This window comes from Filicampus tigris, chromosome 13 (genome assembly GCF_054856515.1).
Source record: "Filicampus tigris isolate MCC_2025a chromosome 13, RoL_Ftig_1.0, whole genome shotgun sequence".
In the NCBI taxonomy this organism is placed as follows: Eukaryota; Metazoa; Chordata; class Actinopteri; order Syngnathiformes; family Syngnathidae; genus Filicampus; species Filicampus tigris.
The window spans coordinates 7,276,632-7,297,704 of NC_141229.1; the positions used below are offsets into that span (position 1 = coordinate 7,276,632).

A 21,073-nucleotide genomic window follows, 5' to 3' on the forward strand; every position below is an offset into this window, starting at 1 on the left:
TCTCGTCGGCTGTTGCCATGGCAGCGGATGACCTCAAATCTTTTTCTCGCCAAGCTGCTCTTCCCGCTAATGTTATCAAGAACAAATCCCACTCTTCCTTTTGGGGCAGGGGGAGTCTGCCACTGGTGCGATGATTGCATCAGTTTACAACGCTGCCGTGTTTGTGTGCCCCAGTGGTCGCCGCCGTCAAGGAGATATCTGTAATTGTGGTGTAAAAAGGCTCATGCGGGTCCTCCGGGGAGTTCAATGTTGTTAAACGGTAGCCGGATATACGAGCGCTCGTACGTGAGCTGTTTTTCCTCAATATTCCAAAACAGTTGGATCAATGCTAGCTGTGGATGTGTGTCCTTAGCTTTGCTAGAAAATTAAGTGAATAAAACGAGAATTTTCTTTGAGTTTTGTGAAAATGCTTTAACTGCTTGGTTAGCTAGCAGCAGCTAATGACGCGCACGCAAGTATACTTAAATACATAGAAGGAACATATACACACATTTAGCAGTTAGCAAAAAAAAACATCATTGAAAAGACATTTCCTGCTAACCTAATGGTGGTGAAGAACCATCTTTTGCTGCTTTGGTTCTGAACATGTAACGTGTATGGACAAAAGAGGAGATTTAAAATAGCGTATGTTTCAGCTGTCTTCCAAATGACAGTTTGACAAGATGCGCGTCTAAGCGGCTTGGCAGACATTAGCATAGCCAGCAACTCCTCACCCAGCCTGTCACGTTGTACCAGACAGAGGTCAGACTTTACCGTCCTGTGAGACGACTGACTGCCTCTTTCATGCAGAGATATCACAAAACGGCCGTCTTCAGTGTATGTAACCCGAATTTGCATGTAGTTCCGATCGCTAACCTTTGCCAAGACAGCTACGTCGTCCTAATTACATTAAATGAAATATTTATCTGAAAAACACTTTTACGCCATGACAATCAAATGAAAAAGGAATCGACTCCTACATAGTGAAGCAGATGTGGTTCATCGCCCAAAGTTATTTTCGACCGCTGTGTTACAAGTCATTGTAAACAAACGTTTGTGATCACCGGCTGGCTGGTTGCTTTTCAGTTGTATGCTTGACAGCAGCTGGCGTGGTAGTCCGAAAACCGAGGGCCTAATTTTCTACAGGCTTGCCAGACCACAAATAGCGGCCCCTAATAAGGGTTCACTCTAGCAGAATGCTCTCGCTGTTGGTGGGCGTGTTGATCTTCTATGATTGCGCCGCCGTTGACAAAGTGTAAAAGTGGTGGAGACCGCCCTATTTGCACTTCTTGTTTGCTCTGATGGTTTTCACGGTGGAAATTATGGGAGAGCACTGCCAAGGACAAAAAGAAGTTTGAAGTGATTGAATTGCAGTGTTGTTGGAAGAGGCAAATTAACCCCGGATATTTCACTACTTTTGTTATGACCCCTTTTGAATCACACACAGCTTGCATGTTTAAAGCGGAAGTCAACCCAAACCTATTTTTTTTCAAGAATATGTTCCCAGCAGGACCACTAGTTGAAATACAGCATTCTGATTAATTTTGAGTTTGTGGAATATAAATTAAGCAGCAAAATGCACTTGTTTTTTAGCCATCTCTTGGGGCGGCCATTTTGCTTTCTGTCGACTGAAAATGACATCACAACTGCTCACAATGACCAATCGAGGCCGACCTGTTTTCTGAATCTGAGTCGTGATTGGTCGTTGTGAGCAGTTGTGATGTCATTTTCAGTCGACAGAAGACAGACATGGCCGCCCCAGAGATGGTTAAAAACGAGTGGATTAACACTTATTCCACTTTAAAGAATGAGTTTGCTCACAATTGCTGTATATAAACTCTCTGAGGGTGGAGACAATGTTTCGACTCGTTGGGGCACATAAAACATATTATTGCAAAGAAAGATTTTGCCTTGAGTTCCCAGTTAAAGCTCTTGAACGCTCCACTTCTGAAAAGTGTTGTAAAAATCTATCACTAAATCATGACTCTAAGACCTTTGAAAAAGATTTTGCGAAGATATAACCACAGACATTTGGTTTTGACATTTTGGCGCTGTATTGTATCATTTTAACCAACGACAGTGTGACGAATTAAGATGATTTTTTTTAGCATAATAAATTAGCAATTGAACATGATTTTGGGGTGGTGTTATGTTGATGTTGGTGCGCCGTATTATTTCACAATGCTGTGTATGATAACTCAAGCAGAACGTTGGCATTTTTTTTTTGGGGGGGGCGATGCAAGGATTCCTCCCGACGTCAACACTATGTAGCTTGTCATTCTTGCTGCATAATAAGCCGGAACTGGCAAATACACGTCACATTCTCGTGAATTTGCATCTGGTGAGAATGAAACTACTTATAAGCGATAGCACAGAGGAAAAGGCAACATTTTAAACCCATTTTTTGGGGGATAAATAGTTTGTCAAATTTAGGTAGAGAGAGGCTGATAAAGAATATATGCACATTTAATATTTAACAGAAACTTTTGGCATGGGTTTAGTTTCCCTTTATAGTAAGTATAGAAATATTACCCCAGTACCATCCCTAGGATCGACTTCTCTCATTCCTTGCCATCTATACAGTTACAGGCAAAAAAAAAAAAAAAAAAAAGGTTTTCCAGGAATCATCAAAGAGGCCTCCCCATCTCCTTTCATCACCGCTCCAGACCAATGAATCACTTCCATCCGTGTCTATTAGTCACCGTCTAGAGCCGGCAAAGTCTTAGTTATCCGCTATAGATTTCCCACCTGAGAGTCTAATAACCCTCCATGCATTAACATACATTAGTGCTCGGGAGACCCTGCGATTATCCATTTAATCTAACGCTGCCTCCAGGAGTCGCATCTTTTTTCCAGTCAACAAGCAGCGGAAAGCAACAAGAAAACAACCTTCACCGCTTCCATCGCGAGGGAATGGAAAGACCCCGCGGCGGATGTGAGGGGGGGGTGCTGATCGAATCAAGCCGCCGTATCAGCAGGGGGAGGAGTGCGGGGTGTGTGTGTGTGTGTGGGGGCGGGGGGGTAGCTGGGGGTAGCTGGGCTGCTCGTTCAGTCTGCAAGGTGGCGCATCGGTTGACAAGTGCGTTTACAAATGCGATCTGTAAATCTCTCCGACATTACTTCCTCCTCCTCGGGGGGGGGGGGGGGGGGGGGGGGGGGATTTGCAGCCCCTCACCGAGTGACTCATTGTCTTTGTGGTGCGCTTTTAACAGCACAAGACACAGTCGGTGTGTAAAGAACAGCTATCACTTCTTTGTATTGTGTTTGTTTCAGCAGGGACAAGGTTTTTCTGATAACCTTGTTCAACTTGAAGAAAAACGATGCAACTTGCTGCTTTCCATTTAAAACCGGCAACAGGAAACGTTTGTGGTCAAGGCTACAAATCGTCCTACGCTTACATACCTAAAATTGGAAAAATGTACTTGGATTTTTATCTTTTGATACATTTCCACAGCAGCCCGGTGCTCTAGTAGTTAGCGCGTCTTCACCTCACAGTTTTGAGATTCATGGTTTAAATCTCAGCTCTGGCCTTCCCGTGTGAAGTTAGCATTTTCTACCCTGCCCACGTTCGGTTCAGTTCAAAATTGTAAATCGCCCATAGGTGTGAATGTGAGAATGCTTATTTGTCTAGAGTTGCCTTGCAGTTGGCTGGCAACCCAGTTCGGGGTGTGCACTGCAGCTCGCCAAAAGTCAGATATTCGGCGCTGGCGCACCCACACCCCTAACAAACTAGCGCTAGCTTTTATTCACTCAAAAGAACAGAGCGGGCAACGTGTGCCATACCTCCCCCCGATTTCTCGGAAAAAACAAATCAAGCGAGTCAGACGGCTCAGAAATCACGTTTTACTAGAACACAAGATCATGTTACATTGCTTTACCGCTGAAAAATGTTCCGTGCCCTGTCCTTCTTCAGGAAAAAAAAAGACGGTTACAGATTTTGGTGCGGTGCACAAGAATACTTCTAAACAACCCGTGTCAAAATGGCCGCCGTCCAAACTTTGCCACAGCTCTTGTCAAAAATCACACCTGTATCGGTTATACTGTAGCTTTGTGTCGGCAGAGAAAAACGGTATACTGCGTTGAGTCTAAAAGCGGACGTCTTTACAAAAGGAGTATCGTGTCTGTGGTTCACAACATCGTCTAAATAGTTCTATACATCAAAGCACTTGTTAAAAAGCAGGCCTGAAAAGTCCCCTAGGAGCATTTAGCGAGTACACTCGTGTCGAGGATGCTGATACAGTCACCATTGGAAGTTGCTACAAAACATTAGAACAGTGTAGGCTATTGTATATTCATATCATCGTAACATGTGGTGAAGAATCGCAGGTAGGCTTCGCGACTCGGACGCAGTCGTCGCTTCAAGTTCACGTGTCGGAGAAACGACAAGCTGTAAAAGCACAAACATCAATAAGTGGACTTGAACAAAGGCAACGAGCTCGTATATTTGAGTGAAATGGAGTGGATGGAAGAATAAACGGCATCTTTGGCTGTAATAGTTGATTGCTTCGCATCTGCGGCAGCCAAAAGACTTTTTCACACAGGGATTCCTCAAATTTGCCGCATCGCAGCCACCGATGAAGAACAGCGAAATTGCCACGGTTCGTCTCGATTTCCGAAGGTGACGAAGCATACCGCGAAAAAAAAACCCAATTCAATTATGACAGCACCGGTATTATGGTAGGACCATTGCTTTCAATACAACTGGAAAGGGAGAGGTGAATGTTAATAAACTTCACTCTCTGCTACTGTGAAATTTCATCCTGCCTTTGTTACGGCTCTGATGCTACCTTTGAAAGTGGAACATTACTTGATTGACGCCTCCCCTGCTTTTTTTTTTATTAGTGTCTTTTAAACAGACCCCACAAAATCGCAGATTCGTAACCTTTATGCGCCTTTTACACAGAACCCAGTGAAAGGAGGATACTGTACCAACTCTGTGTGCTTTCACACGGCGACACAGCATCGTAAAACCTGATAATCAGACGGCATTGCGGAGTACCCTTGGTCACAATCGACGGCGGAAAACGGATCGATCAGATTCTCCGCCCCCCTGCGTTTCGTGTCATGCCGTTTAAAACAGGACAGCGACAAACTTTTACCTACGTTGTTTTTAAATTAAACTTAGTTTAATTAATGTAAACAAATTCTCATCCAAGCAGATTTAGACATCCGATATTCTGATTACCGCTGCAGATTTTTACTCCATTCTATTCAGGGATGTGGAATTGTCGATTAATCGGAATCTTGAAGCAGATGAGTCAAAATGGAGTGCGCTACTTGTCTTAACTAATTTGATTTTAGAATAAAAGCATTGTTATTTATGAAACAGCATCCGACATCGAGAGTAAAAAAACAACAATCGATTAATTGATCGTCCATTTTCCCCATAGTGGATTCAAGATTTTTTTTTTTTTAAATGGCCACGCAGAATTTTTACTTACTGCTGTACAACGTTGGGTGTGACCACAACAATTTAATGTGATCCAATACAAAAAAATGTACCTTCATCCTACCCAGAGCTGTTTTTAGTATTTTGGTTCCGTTGATAAAGCCCTTGTTTGGATCTCATTGAATTGTTGTCCAGGTATACCTTTAGCGTATTCGCCGATTACATACAAAGCGGCTATTTATGTCACTTTAGATGAAGCAAAACTTTACAAAATAAAGAACAACTGGTTCTACTGCTAATGCTTGCCCTCAACCTGCAGAAAGAACACTTCAAGGTCACAGCGAACAGATCGTCCGCCCGCTGCCAAAGCGGGAGATGGTTCAGTCCTGTAGGTCCGACACCCCAGCAACCCTGTCAAAAGATGAGGAGTGGCTGGAATCGGCGGCGGAGCTCGGATAAAGGTGGTAAAGCCTAAAAGCTCGGGGTTGAGTTTAATTATTGCCTTTTGTCAAATTTAAGCCTTACGATTTGATATTCATGAGATTTTCAATGTGCGGCAAGTGAACTGCGATGATGATTAAGTCATTAGCGTGTCCGTGCCATGTATGCTCCACAGAGTCTCCTTACATGTGCCCTAATGGCAATGGGCCTCGGGGTTGCCTCGGATGAAAATAATCCCAGTGCCTCCTAAATGTTTTAACATTCGGCATCCGTGTTTGAGGGCATAATTAAACGGCGATGGCCTAAATTGCTTGGTGGCGACGGAGGCTTGCGACGTCCCCGGATCAACCCGAATCTCAAGCCCCATTTAACCTCCATTCGCATCTCCGCATGGCAAGTGAGAGTGTGTTCGTCGGGGGGGACATGGAAAGAAACTTAGGAGGGAGCAACCTTCCTCTGATTCTTAGCAGAGAGAACATGCTTCCGCTTGTTATCAACGGCGCGTTATCCTCAAATCGTAGAATCCAACAAAAGCAGGAGTCTTTTGCGCTCAGCATGTAGACGTTTACGATTCCGCTGTGGGGGGGGGGGGGGTGTGCATAGCCACTCGCCAAAGACCAGACGGATCCCGGAATTTAGAAGGTGCAAGCGTAGACCACGCCCACCACCACAATGTTTCCGATGGTGGCCACAATGGCGATCCAAAGCCAGATGGCGTCACTGGACATGGACTGCGACTCGTCCGGCTGGCCGTGCACGGAGGCCGCCGAGGCGGCGGCGTGGACGCTGGCGGATGAGTTGAAGAGCGAGTGCTCGCCGCTGTAGTCGTCGTTTGGCGACGAGTCCATGAAGGCTCCCGTCATGACTGGGATCTGGAAGAGGGGAGAAGAACAACCAAACTGGTAACATGACCTGAAACAAAAACGGTCGCATGTAGGTATCGATCGGTATCAAGCAGGGGTGTAACAAACGACGATTTGACGATGTACTTTGCACACACCGATCTCCTGCATCTACGTGCCATGTAGCCCGCTCTCTGCGCTGAACTTAAAGGCAACGATGGGAGCCGCTTCAAATGGCCGGGAGTTGGCTGCGTTCGCTCCCACAACGGCGCCAACGTCCACTTCGACATGCGCTAGTCTAGGAAAATACCAAAAGAAAGAGAACGCCACTCATGCGCATAGGTAGGTTGCGCTTAGACCCTGGGCATGAAAATAGGGCACCTAGTATCAAGTACTTTTTAAAGATGCCATTTCATGCCAGCGGCATCTTTCTGATAATAAGAACCCCATCCATTGACTGTAAGGCAGATGTGCTAACCACTAGGTCACCAAGCTGCCCTTTCCATATGTTCCCTTTAAAAAGAAACTCAAGGAATTCCTTGTGCACTTTTATTATATTCACACTATATATTTGTATGAAAATTTGAAGTCATAGTTTAGGTGGTTTAAGCGACAATGGGGTGAAAGTTCATCTTTTGATTTTTTTAAGGTATTGGAGCTGACTAAAAACTTTGTAATTTGCATGTCAGGCCAGCAGTTGGCGATGTATGTCCAAGTATTATCAGGAACTGGCTTTTGAATACGGTTCTTTGACACTTGTGGGTTTAAAATTATACATTTTTAAATCCAGTAACTAGTAGGGATGTAACGATTAATCAAAAAGCGATTTTGAAATCGATCCTCCCCGATGAATCGATTAATCGATTCGATGTATCAAAAAAATCGAGTTGATTAAATTCATCTAGAAAATGATGTCTTGGAACGTTTTTTTCATTCCAAATACACAGCACATTTTGAATGTGTAGATCAAATTATGCTTTTGCGCCAAACATCGTGTTTTGCGTTTGTGGATGACTGCAGAACCACACGAGTGCACAGAGACAAGCATGGCAGCAATTTTTTTAAAAATCGAATCGGATCAAAAATCGGGAAAATCAAATCGGGGCTTGAGTGAATCGTTGCATCGTTAGTAACTAGAAAATTTACCAAAAGTTATTTCAAGTGCGTTACTTTTCAATAGAAGGTTTGTGCAAAAAATAGTAACATATCCCATGTGGTCGACCATAGTGGTAGGCAACTTTGCCTTTTCTTTGGGTATGCTGGTAAGTGTAATAATTTAGTTTAGTGGACTTTACACAGAGCATCTAGCGTGGTAAATTTCTTATGTTTGGAGATTTGGATCCTTATAAACTTCAACAAAAAGACGGGATCAAAATGTTCTTAAAGTTATTCGTCGCTCCGAGCTGTTGTTCCATGCAAAACTGGCATGTAAAACAATTAGTTAAACAATGAATGTCCACTAGCTAAATGCTATATTAGGCAGACATGCTCATCAATATTAGCACCGATACTAAGGTCAATTAGAAAACGTCAAGCAATACACAGGGAGCAGGGTGTTGTATACTTATCTTCTTGTATGATAACTATTACCCAGGGCACGGGAAACAACAGCATGTCTGCATTTAAATGTGAAGCTCCCTCCAGAATGCTAACCGACGGCGACGTTTGTGCCGAGGATGGGCCGACAGCCAAAGTTGTCTTCGTCGTTCGCTTTTCTTCCGGGTGGACGTCAAAATCCAACTAAATTATCCTGAAAATATGCTCGCGAGTGTGAGTGACTCAACGCAACATTACGTCAGTAAATGCTTACCCACTCTCCCGCAGGTGCGCACGTGCGTATACTTTTAGCAAGCGGTGCTTAATTAACACGCAATTAATATTTCACACGTGGCAAGCGAAAATGATGTATTGCTTTGAACAACTGGAGCCTCAGTCATTAGAGCAGAAGGAACTTTCTATTGATTGTGTATATTCGTGTGGTGTGTTTTCACCTGCATCGATGATGTGTGTGTGTGTGTGTGTGTGAGACATTTGTGTAACGGGCTTCGACTGCAAAGCTGTTGAAAAACAATGCTAAAAATACCTCAGAGGCATGTTGCACTCTGGTATACACAGAAATTCATACTTCCACATTTACTAACCTTCTCTCTCTCTCTCTCTCTCGCCCCCCCACACACACACACTCGCACACACACACGCTTCAGGTCTTCCCTGGCACACGGGCCGGGGAACACTGTTTAGAAAACTCTCTCCTCCACTCCCTTCATTGGCCCCTGGTGGTGAATAATGACATGACACATCCTGTGGAGCGCCTGCTGTTAACATGAGCATGATGAAGGCAGACAGGCGTGCGCCGCGTCTAGCAAACCTGCGCCCCCCCACCTCAAATCTCCCCTACAGACATGCAAGCACGCACACACACACACACACACACAGACAAACAGTCTTTGCAGTCTGTTGTCTGTATTTTTAGTCTGTATGTTCTGTAACTCTCATCCATTAAAATACTTTTTCCCCCCCCCCAATTATCCCGCATGGTGTCGGTGTGTATGTTTGTAAATTGAATCTCAGCACCCCTAAAATTTGAGATTTATTTATTTTAAAGCATATCCTAGAATTTGTTTTTCCCCATACCATATTTGTTGAAATGTAATATTTGAACAAATATGCAGTAATCCCTTGCCTCAAAAGTGGTTTGCATAGAGCAAACGCTGCCTTCCGGTGATATATAGCCATGATATGGTTTAAACAAGGTTTTTCTGAAAAGTCAAGCCCAACAATTTCTTTACAATATGTTCCCAGCAGGCCCTCTAGTCTAAACACAGCATTCTGATTGATTATGTTTGTGAAATATGAATTAAGCTGTAAAATCCACCCGTTTTTGTCCATCTCAGGGGGGCGGCCATTTTGCCGCTTGCTGTCGACTGAAAATGACATCACAGTTGATTAGGATTCAGGTAATGACAGGTGAGCTGTTATTGGTCCCTTGAGATGGCTTGAGATGGTCACATCCTGTTAATGGTAATTGTATTGTATTGTAATTCCGGTTAGACCGCCCCAAGCGGCGGAAGAAAAATCCACAGTATAGCCGCACTTTTATATATGCCGCATGGTTCAAAACCTAGGAAAAAAGTAGCGGCTTATAGTCCGGAAAATACGGTGATGAGATGAACTCATTTACCATGTAAATGTAATCAATTTTGTGTTACAGTGGAACATCTGAAGTTAGAGGTTGGTCAATCTCAGATTTGAGAATTATTATTATTATTTTTTTTATTTAATTATAAAAAAAATGTTTGCATTATTCAAGTGTTACTGTAAGGGAAATATGAATTTTGTCTTTTAATAGTAAATGAACCTGTAAATGAATAAATACACTTTGTGCAACATCGACTTATACTGTATATTTTTCTGTAATTTCTGGTGTAACTGCAAATTGTATGTATTGTTTCACTGTACTTTTTGTGAATATTATTAAAATGTCACTGGACGGACAGGGAAACTGAAAATGTGAAAAAAATATATATTTTTTTTCACTAAAATAATTTACAATCTGTACTCTTCAGTTAAACATTGTCGATCTAAACAAAAGAGAGAAATGACTGGGAACAGAAAGCGTTATTTAGAATTAGAGATTATAATAAACATATTAGACGGAGTAGTAAAAAATGTGTTTGTGTGTATTTAATTTAGATTTAAATAACCCCCAAAAAATCATTTCAGATCATATTCACATACTGTTGTTTTGAATTGGTTAAAATGAGCTTCTGTTATGCCGACTTTCGCCAACATTTGGTCTGATGCGAACAGAAGCTCTCAACCCTGTCTACATTCTTTATATCGATGTTTTATTCAGTAACTCATTGTCCACAGAAGCGAGCTGTTTGCATAAATTGGGAAGTGCACTGAATAAAACCAAGTGTGCGAAGACATTCCAGTCGACGTTGCATGATTCTAAATATTTAATTGTCTGGGTTTACGTTTTTTTTTTTTTCCCTTTTTTTTGTTCTGGACGCCACGCCTGAATATATACAGTGCAGTACATCGATACGTCAATATAACTCCATTTTCTTTGAGGTTGCGCCTCTGTCTGTTTTCTATAGCTGCAAATCCCATAGCATGTCGAGCATGACATAAATGCAACAAGAGGCTGATCGCTAATGGAACATGGGGAACTACAGAAGAGACTTCGGCATTCCGAAGTATCTTAGCTCTTAAGTGGCCCGAAGAAGGTCATCGCCTATGCATTACTTCTGGTGAATTCATGCTTATTGACGTTTCATGGATCAGTGGCACTGTACAATATGGCCCTCCAAAAGTTCATGCGTAAACCTGACAGTAGAGAGTTGTAAGTTCAGTTTTTACGCGAACTAGTTCAATGTGTAAAATAATAAGCAGTAATGGACATTTTACAAAATTTTATTTCTGGTCCGTCATCTGACAGTCCGTCATTTTTCGTGACATATTGAATTGTAATTGTCAGTCCGACAGAAGTCTCTCCACAAAAACGGGCGTCCGCCAGTGACGGACGTGGTTGGTGAGGATTACAATGACGGATGTAAACCCACTTCTGTCATTCTTCAGTATGTCATTTTTAAAAAGTGTCCCGTCAATCGTCAGCAAAACTGGCGTCCGTCCGACCGGTCCGTCAGTCTGATGGAATGCCCGCCTCTGCAAAGTCGGGCAAGTCTGCTGAGAAAATAAACCTACAAGTTGCCTATCGTGTACTGAGCTGATTGGAGTTCAGCAGAGTGCTTTGATGCGGTAAGATATTTGTGACTTCAGAGCAGTCCCAAAAGCAGCATAAACCCCCAGCGGTCCCCTCTTTTGCCTTGAATTAGATTTTTGGGGGGGGAGTACTGTATCCACAATCGTTTATCTCTCCGGAGGGATTTTCAAGATGCCACATCTGTATTCCGTAAAACTAACAGACATGTCCCATCACCCTAAAATTGCTAGTCATCAGAGTGGCAATACATTCTGGGAGTAGCACTGTCAGGTCCCGTTCAAGATAAGTTGCTAAAAGCTCTGGCATACACACTCTGCACTCATGTTTCCCTTAAACTGAAACGTCCTGCAATCTCCAACCGGATATCCCAAATTTGTCCGTTCTGGCGGAAGAAACTCACACTGACGTCGAGAAACGCTCCTGTCAGATCCCGTTACCCCCACGTATGATATCCAAAAGGAGTGACACACCTTTTAAAATTCTTACCGACGGACACGGCTGACTAAAATATTGGACTGCTGTTGTTTTCAGCCCGATAGCTGCATGCCTACATCGGATAGGTTTCCCCTCAAAACACTAGTCCTTGTGATCTTCAGCCAGATGGTTTACTATTTGTGATCCGCAGCGAGGGGAATGTGTCCTGGCAGCTGCTACTGTCACATTATGTTCTCCCCATTTACAACATGAAACTAACCCATCTGTCAAATTCCCGCAGAATGGACATGTCCCTACGAACATACAGTAGGTCGGCAAAAATATATTTCATATTAGGTCATCTGTAGCGGTGATGCCTTCTGACAGTTGCTTTAAAGAAGACGGTGAAAACAGTTTCCGGCAGTCTGTGACATGCTTCTGTCAAAATATGCCAAGGATTAAGAATAAATAAATAAATAAATAAAAAATAAAAAAATGACAACGCTCACAGCCGTTGTATTTGCACTAGTGGAGGCAGCACTTCATAATGAAACCTTGGTTATGCCTTTGATACTACCTTGGAAGCCGCCAAATAAAGGGTGAGGGTTTAAAAATATGTTTGGGTTGTCATCCCATTTCAACCCAAGAATATGTTCTACGCAAGCCCACTAGTTGAAACAAGACATTCTGATAAATATTGCGTTTGTGGAATAAGAGTTAATCCACCCGTTTTTAGACATCTCCGGGGGCGGCCATTTTTATCACTTCTGTCGACTGAAAATGACATCACACGCCCTCAGGGCTCGGATAACGACCAATCGCGGCTGACCTGTTTTCTGAAGCTGAGCCATGATTGGTCATTACCTGAGCTCTGAGTAGTTGTGATGTCATTTTCAGTCAACAGAAATGACAAAATGGCCGCCCCCTAGGATGGCTAAAAGGGGTGGATTTTGCTTCTTAACTCATATTCCACAAACACAATATTAATCAGAATGCCGTGTTTCAACTAGTGGGCCTGCATAGAACATATTCTTGAAAAAAAAGATCTTTGGGCTGATTTCCCTTTTAAATCGCGACTCTGATGCTACCTGCTGATGTCGGTAACGCGCTCATTCCAGGCACCTGGATAGAAAATTCCAACATCTACACCGACATGAGTGAATGCGGTAAATGTGAAATAGAATGAGCTGCTAATCGCCTCCGCCACCAGTTCAGTTCTTGCTCAACTGACTTTGCAACATGGCGGTAAACAATATTTGCATGTAAATGTTATGCGACAGAGGGAATCCAAAAATCCACAAGAGACTCTTTCTCTCATGTGACCGCGTTGCTGCCTGCGGCGACGATGTTTTGAAAAGACTCTCAAAGGGGGTAGGCTCGTGCCCTCGTCAGGGGAAAAAAAAAAAAAAAAAAAAAGAAGCTGTTCGGAGGACGGGGGTGGGGGAGCAACACAGCCACTGGGGTGAACCCCTGTAGTGTGAAGAATAGACTCTTGTTGTTGATGACAGCGCGCAGCAGCTGTAGGATAGAACCGCAACTATTCTTTTTACCTGCAAGACAGGTTTTGTTCTCACGATGCATCATGGGAGATTTGTTTTGAAGTTCCAAACACTCGCTCTGCTGTACAAAGCCCCTCTAACATAATCTCTACAGCGGAAGCTCGGTAGTCAATGCTTGAGAGGGATAGGGACTTAGCTCTGCTGTGAAAAACTGCAAGTAATTGATGCTCAGATTTGCCTACAGTATATTCATAGTTTGAACCAGAAAACATACCACTAACTATCATCTCAAAACAAGCGTCATTTAAAGCTCATTTTACAACAATACCCTAAAAAAAAGAAATGGCTTATGTAAAAAAAAAAAATGTCCTGGAAGAGCGCATGCACATATACACGCACATGCAATAAAGACTCTCAATGGCTTCCACTAACAAGCTCAACTAAAATTAGCTCCTCCCCAACATACAAAAATCTTTATCTCTCACTAGAGATGTGTCACTTAAAGCGGAAGTCAACCCAAACATATTTTTTTTTCCAAGAATATGTTCCCAGCAGGCCCACTAGTTGAAACAAGGCATTCTGATTAATTTTGCGTTTGTGGAATATAAATTAAGCAGTAAAATGCACTCGTTTTTAGCCATGTCTGTCTTCTGTCGACTGAAAATGACATCGCAACTGCTCACAACGACCAATCGCGGCTCAGATTCGGAAAGCAGGTCAGCCGTGATTGGTCGTACCGGTCCGCGGGGACCCCTGCATTAAATGATGTAGTAAATACAATTAAAGTTACATGATATTAAAACTGACCAGGTTATGTACCCTATGTCTGTATCCGTAGCAAAATTGTACGGGTTCTTAGCTGCCTCTTGTAAATTGACGGATTAATTACTGAAATGAACTCAATCGAAAAACTCAGTCATCTCATTGCGTGAGGTGTTAAATAATAATAATTACAAATAAATAAAACGTCTGTACTAAAAGACACACTTTGTGATGAGGTAAGGTTATAGATAGAAAGACAAGCAGCTCCTTTTGTTCAAGACCACCAACGCTTCTTGAAAACCAAAGGACACGTACACTGTGTGCAGCGTTACTCTGTAGTGCTACGCCTGTACGTCTGGCCGTAAATCTGCCGGGAGATTTGTGGGGTGGTTTTAAGGAAGCTTGTTCACCCTCTCAGTCGTGTTAAGACCTCCACTTTCAAGCCTGGTTCCTGCTGCTCAGATTTACAGCATTGCTTCTCATTGATTTTTCTCACCCCCACTTCTCGTCTCTGCTGGTTCGTCTCTCCCCTTTTTCATAAATCTTATAACTCAGTAGAACAAGTGTGACGTGATCTGTGCTTGACACTCGGGCCTGTTTGTAAAGACTTGAGAGGCGGTACTCATATAAAGGATGCAAAAAAAAAAAAAATGTCACCAAATGTTGGGACATTTGTCTTTTTTTTTTTTTAGATTACTTCTCTGTTGTTTTTCTTGCCGCTGATGCACTTTTCACCGATGGAATAATGCATGTTTCTTAAAAATAGGAATCGGGGCATCTTTTAGAGGGGAACTGAACAGGTATTTCATCTGTGTACAATGGGATGTTATAAAATGGGATTCATATCTTGACAATCTTCTCAAAGCCTTCTTCGACTTTTGCCTGAACGGTTCACGGCCGAGTGTGAAGTGGTTGGGATGAGAATTAGCACCTCCAAATCTGTGGACATGGCCCTCTGTCAGAAAAGGGTGGCGTACCCTCTCCAGGTCGGGGATGGGATCTTGCTTGAAGTGGAGGAGTTGGTTTTCTTGGACTCCTCTTTACGAGTGAGAGAAGAAAGATCGTCGGTGGGAGATCGTCAGGCACATCGGTGCGACATCTGCAGTGATGCGGACTTTATCAGTCTCTTGTGGTGAAGAAGGACCTGAGCTGAGGCTCACAGTTTACCAGTCTTCGGCCGTGACCGAAGAACAAGATCACAGATGCAAGTGACCGAAATGACTTTCCTCCACTGGGTATAGGGGCTCTCCCTTAGAAATAAAGTGAGAAGCTCTGTCATCTGGGAGGGGCTCAGAGTAGGCCTGCTGCCCCTCTGCATCAAGAGGAGTCAAATGAAGCGGCTCAGTAACCTGGTTAGAATGCATCCCTAGCGAGGTGTTCCGGGCACGTCCCACCGGGAGGAGGCCAGGACAGGCTGGAGAGATCACGTGTCCAGAATAACCTAGTAACGCCTTGGATTCCCCTCGGAAAAGTTGGACGAAGTGGGACGGGGATGTCTGGGCTTCCCTGATTAAGATGCTGCACCTGTGACCTGACCCCAGACCTGAAGAAAATGAATATTGATATCTATCCATCTCGCCTATTTATCTCTATTTCTAAATGCAGAAAACTAGTTGAACAGAAGCAATAATGCTCAAATAATCTCTTGTATCACCAGGCATGGTGGAGGCACGGTACCAACAAAACAAAAGTGGTGTGTGAGGATGAAGTGCTTTGTCAAACGTGAGAGAGGAGGGAGGGAGTGCATGTTCGCATCTGGGCTCACCGCTCGCTAATATACGCCGCTAATTTGCAGTCGCACGACAACTGCTAGTATGAGATGGGACCGAGTGCATCAATTATGAAACTCGAGAATCCCCCCTCACATCCCGCAAACAAAAACTGATTTCTTGTTCTCGCCAGATGGGAACTACGGTGCAGTGTGTGAAAGCATGTATATTGTATGACTTTAGGGAATCCCAGGGGGATACAATGGATTCGGAGTCATACTCTGGGACTGTCTGGCCTCCTGTGGAACACAGCACACTTTTATTTGGATCAATGGTAAAAATTGAGTACGTTATTGTCAATATTAGCAGCACGGTTCGGTTCCATCTTTCCTCTGTGGCATCCCAGAGCCGCACCAATGCAGTGTATGCAGCATCTACAGTATATAGTGATATTCGACAATACGGTATTGATGACTTCATGATTTCGTTAGCTAGGAAGCAAAGCGCAGAGAGTCGCTGATGCCAAAAGGATTTCAAATATTTAAAAGCAAAGTAAAAAAAAAAAAAAAAAGTACCTAATTAAAATGACTAAAACAGGTTACAGCGCAAGAACAAGATTTTGGAAAACATGATTTTAAAAATGCTTTGAAATAACTCAAACATAAGTACGGGAGAAACACACCGTTTTCAACCTGGATTTAAAAGCAGTTTTGAATTTTTATTCATTCATGTTATTCACTCTGATAATGAAGGATACCAGAAACTGAGGGGACCCTATTATACTCAAGAGAAAAAGAGACAGAAAAAAAACATTTTTTAAGGGTGATTTGGGGATGGCATGTTCTATTAGGGGGCGTCTTATACATGGAAAACTACGGTATATGTGGATTCTTTTTAGTTGTTGTTTAGCTCTTCTGAGCGGGCCAGAGGAGGGGAAGTTTACTGAACTTGAGCGTGCGCCAACTGTACGGGACTTTCAAGTGGGCCCAAGCACGGGTGGAGTAGTCACGCCTGAATGTTTTTAGTTTCCTCCTTCAAAACTTGGGTCTATGACTCGCACATGCACTTGGCCCAAACAAGAATAATGTCATTTTCTTAAACTTAATTTGAACGGTGTCTTATGGGACTAAAATTTGTGATACAGAAGCTCTTTTAAGTTCTGGTGTGAAGAGCACTTATTGAATAAGATTTTATTACATTCACCTTCATGGAGGTTGTGTGGCCAGGAAAACACATTATCATCTATTAGATTTATTGCGTTGTATTGCTCGTAACCACAAAACTCCAAATATTACAAAGAACGTTTGTCATTTTTATTCACAAAGTAATGCGATAAATTCCATTGAGATTATTTTTCTTAATAAGATACAATTTTGTCAAAGAAAACCTACAGTTCCAATGAAAGATAGCTTCTATGAAATGTATTGTCATTTTCCTGTAAATTAGGAGATCATTTAACATGCCTTAAGTTTATCATCCATATTTTTGTTGCTTTGTTTTTAGCTTGCAAGGATAAAGCAAAGCTAAACTAAGCATGTATTATAACCAACCTCATATCTTAAAATTTTGTAACACTGCGCACAACTCTGTTAGAATGCTACAATAAATGATGCTAACATAATGAGTGACAAAAGCACTACCTAAAATTAAATAAATACTTGAGTGTATTAATGTTAAAAGCCTTTTTTGCTTGAGGACTCTTAGGGTTGGATGTGTTTTTTGTCTGTCAAGTTTTGTAACCCTGAAAAGTCACGTTAGCGCGAATGCTCGTGCTAATGTAAAACGGTGTTGTCCAGTATCTTCTTCTATCGACCGCTAATAAGTAATCCAGGGTCACTATGGCCACTATATAGTATTTTTCTTTTTAACAAGCCATTGGAGCAGTAAATTGATGTCATATGTTTCAAGTCACATTATTACATATTGTTGATAAAATGTTAAGAGAAGCAAATATATTTACTTTACGTGTATTTTTGTCAGCAGTATCCATTACTCATATCCTATATTTTTCCCCAAAAATGGACATAATATGCCTTTTTTCGCCCAAAGCCAAAGACCATGAATCATTAATGGAAGCACGTATTTTAAATATGCATCAACCTGGCTGGGCACAGCATGTGTTTTATGCTACACTTTACACCATAGAACCGTATCATGGTACAGGAATGCATTTCTTGCAGTGCAATATCGCACACCGCTTCAAAATCCATATGCATAACTGGCTCATGCATCTTGCATTGTTTCAACAGCAAAGTCACATGCCACCTTTCTCTGGCTGGCTGCTGCTCCATATAGATGGAGGACGGTACCCGGGGCAGGACTTGGTGCATTAAACATTACAACTTCCTTTTTTTTCTTTTTTCTGTCTTTCTTTCTCTCTCTCTTTTTTTCTTTTTTTTTTTTTAAAAACAAAGATCCAGGTACTGCTGAAACTAAAACAGCCAGCCATGGATACGTGAAATGTATTTCATTTAATCATGTCTTTCTTTTGAGATATTAACGTTTTAAATGTTACTTACTTAACTTGAGGACAAATGACCCTCTTTAATATAAACATACAAATCGTCGCTGTCCTGTGAAAAACACTTATGTCCAATTTTGGGGAAAAAAATCACAATGCGATGTCTGTAACGTAGAAACACCATTCACGTAAAAATAAGAAAATTAAAAAAAAAATGAACATAAGTGTTTTTTACATGACAGCGACAAAATATAAATATAAAATACATTTTTCCCAACATATTATTTGGACATAAGCATTTTTATTTTTCATTTAGTTTGAATAAAATCAATGTTGCAGCAGTACAGAAAATATTTTATATATAATAGTCATTTTTAAAAATCTAATTCTTTTCATTATTGGGATATTTTTTGTGTGTATTTCAACCACTTACTAATTAAAATAAAATTAAATAAAATACTCCAAACTCAATAGAAAATACAATTAATTCATTCATTTATTTATTTATTAACTTTAAACATTTACATGAAACATAATTTATTCACTTTAAACTTGATTATTATCATCAATGTTTTTGTTGTCATTTATGCACCAAAAATCAAATAAGTAATCAGTAAATGCAAATAAGTGTAACACTGAGAAAATGAATGAGAAAATGCGGATTTATGCGCACGTTGGCTGTTTATTGTGGACAAATTCAAGGCGACAGTCACGGTCAGACAATAAAAAGATGATGATAAAGCACCGCATCCTGACCCTGTGGCATTTTTCTCCAGAACGGTTCTTCTCTAGTTTGCTTTGTGCTTGCCTTTTGCATGGATACGGTAATTACTGACGCTTTCGCATTGTTCTTCAGAACAACAGGCACTGTTTACTGCATGCGGCTGCGCAAAAACAAAGGCGGGAAAGATGACTGACCGTATGCAAACGCGGAGATTAACAATGCTCACTAAGGATTACATGACTCATACAGTGGGGGTTATGGTTCTGTAAACCTTAGATTACTTAATCATCAGTGGGAGCGAAGCACGCTGACAATTAACAACAATGGAGGAGAACGAGGGTCTCCTGTATTTCTCTTCATAAGGAGACAAATTGTTTCGAGAGAAGACTTAAGGCAACAAGGAAAACAAGTGCTGTGGCAAACTGGAGACTGACGAGTACAGCGAACCATTGTATATTTGCAGTTTGGCATTCTCAAATTTGCCAGTACAGCATTTCGTTTGGAGCATGTCCTGTTATTTGCTGAAAAACTCAACTATTTGTTTCTGTGCACGGGCTCCATTTGGTACCAAGGAAAACAATTTGAAATGAGACGAGGAACTTCATTTAGACAAAAGTAGTAGGCCTTTTCAGCCACCTTGAAGCATCTATAGGTAATTATAAACACTTTTGGGCGTCAGTAGTTTGCAAATTTTCACCACCAATAGGGACCCAGACCTGCCACAAATAGTGATAAAACATACCCCCCCCCCAAAAAAAAAATGTTAAGAGTTGCTTATATTATTGGATTAAATCATACAAATACCAAACTACAATCCCAGAAAAGTTTAATATAATTTCAAGTCATCGTACATGACCATTCCCTGAAGTGTACTCTCCACTAACAACCCAGGCTAAACCTAGCTCCTCCTTACCATACAAAATGTATCCCTCAGTCAAACTGCATCATTTCAAAATAGTTTCTTGACACCAATTTACTCGACAGGACTCTAGCAACATTTTGTGGCGTTTAAGATGGAGCACAAACAAGGAAAAAAGGGAGAAAACGCAAATATGTGAATTCATGAATAGTGAGCCACAAATACAGTATCCGAGGGATTACTGTATGCAGTAATACTGTAGCGTCAAGAGTTGAGGCCCATTAAGTTTGTCGTATTTATCTGAAGATGACTTTGTTATAGGATGCACGCAATCTCGTTCGGCCGTCAAGTTGCCTCTCTCTTCTGTGCGTTCTACCCAGCTGTGTCACGTCTGACGGTTTTTTGTTCAGTCCTTTCTAATCCTCGTCACTTGATTGTGTTGTTCATCCCCGCTGCGTCGCGCCATCCCGCTGAGCACTTTTATTTTATTTTTTTTAAGGGCCCAGCTGCTTTAACGCTGTCGCATGTTAGCATCCAATACACATCCTAGCATCCCGCTAGAGGCTTTGATGCATGTTTTGTTGGTGCAATTAATCACGGCTAACAAGTGAAGTTGTAATACGAGCACAGAAGACACGTACAGACGAGAGGTAAAAATACGGGCCCTTACGATATTACTTTAATGGAAAAACATGTTGCCGAGAGCCGAGACCACAAAGCTAACGTTAGTGCCTCTCCGGTAATAGCGTGGCTAGTTTTTCTCAGAAAGATGAAGACATTTGGTTGGTCCTGATGCTTTTCTGTATTTTCCAAATGACGATTGTTCTACGTCTATTTAAAGCACATTGCTTTGTTGTTAGCCTTCTTTTTAGCATTAGCATTCCTTGACTAAAGACAGGAAAAGCCTTTTATTTCTTGATTTGTTCTCACAGTCGGCAACAGTGTGCTACGGAGACTTAACGTATGTTTATTCGTCGACTAAAGCCCACCGATGATCAAATGATGCGATCGTTCGGCTATTAATTTAGTTGTAATGAATGGTTGACGGTTGGCTACTGATTTTTGCTACGTCGCAGATGTAACAGTCAACCAAAACGCACGCGAGCTTTCACACACAAAAATTACATTTCCAGCTTTTATGCTAGCGAGACCCAGCCGGCTGTCGCTAAGCCATGCAAATTCAGTATAGCAGTATGCATATATTCTGTTTTACAACAATACGTAACTTTAGTGAAACCAACGGATCCCACATCTAATGTATTGGA

At 41.8% G+C, this 21,073-nt stretch overlaps 2 protein-coding genes across 4 annotated transcripts in view; one reads left to right on the top strand and one right to left on the bottom strand.

The window, feature by feature from the left end:
- The window catches only part of tunar (TCL1 upstream neural differentiation-associated RNA), a 105,683-nt gene that overhangs the window by 13,370 nt on the left and 71,240 nt on the right, over positions 1-21,073 (top strand). The window contains exon 1 of one of the 2 annotated variants that reach the window (XM_086049910.1): positions 20,105-20,458. The exons of the other annotated variant lie outside the window; for it this stretch is intronic. The gene's annotated coding sequence lies outside the window, so the exon portion shown is untranslated. Of the gene's footprint in view, positions 1-20,104; positions 20,459-21,073 lie in introns of those variants that run through there. 2 annotated transcript variants of the gene reach the window in all.
- LOC147137399 (uncharacterized protein C14orf132) overlaps positions 3,803-21,073 on the bottom strand; it is a 36,168-nt gene continuing 18,897 nt past the window's right edge. The window contains exons 2-3 of one of the 2 annotated variants that reach the window (XM_086049908.1): positions 6,810-6,949; positions 3,803-6,681 (exon numbers count right to left, since the gene is read on the bottom strand). In XM_086049908.1, coding sequence (XP_085906034.1) covers positions 6,445-6,681; positions 6,810-6,941 — 369 coding nt within the window. In that variant the 5' untranslated portion in view covers positions 6,942-6,949 and the 3' untranslated portion in view covers positions 3,803-6,444. The remainder of the gene's footprint in view (positions 6,682-6,809; positions 6,950-21,073) is intronic. The other variant, XM_086049909.1, reaches the window with a different exon arrangement.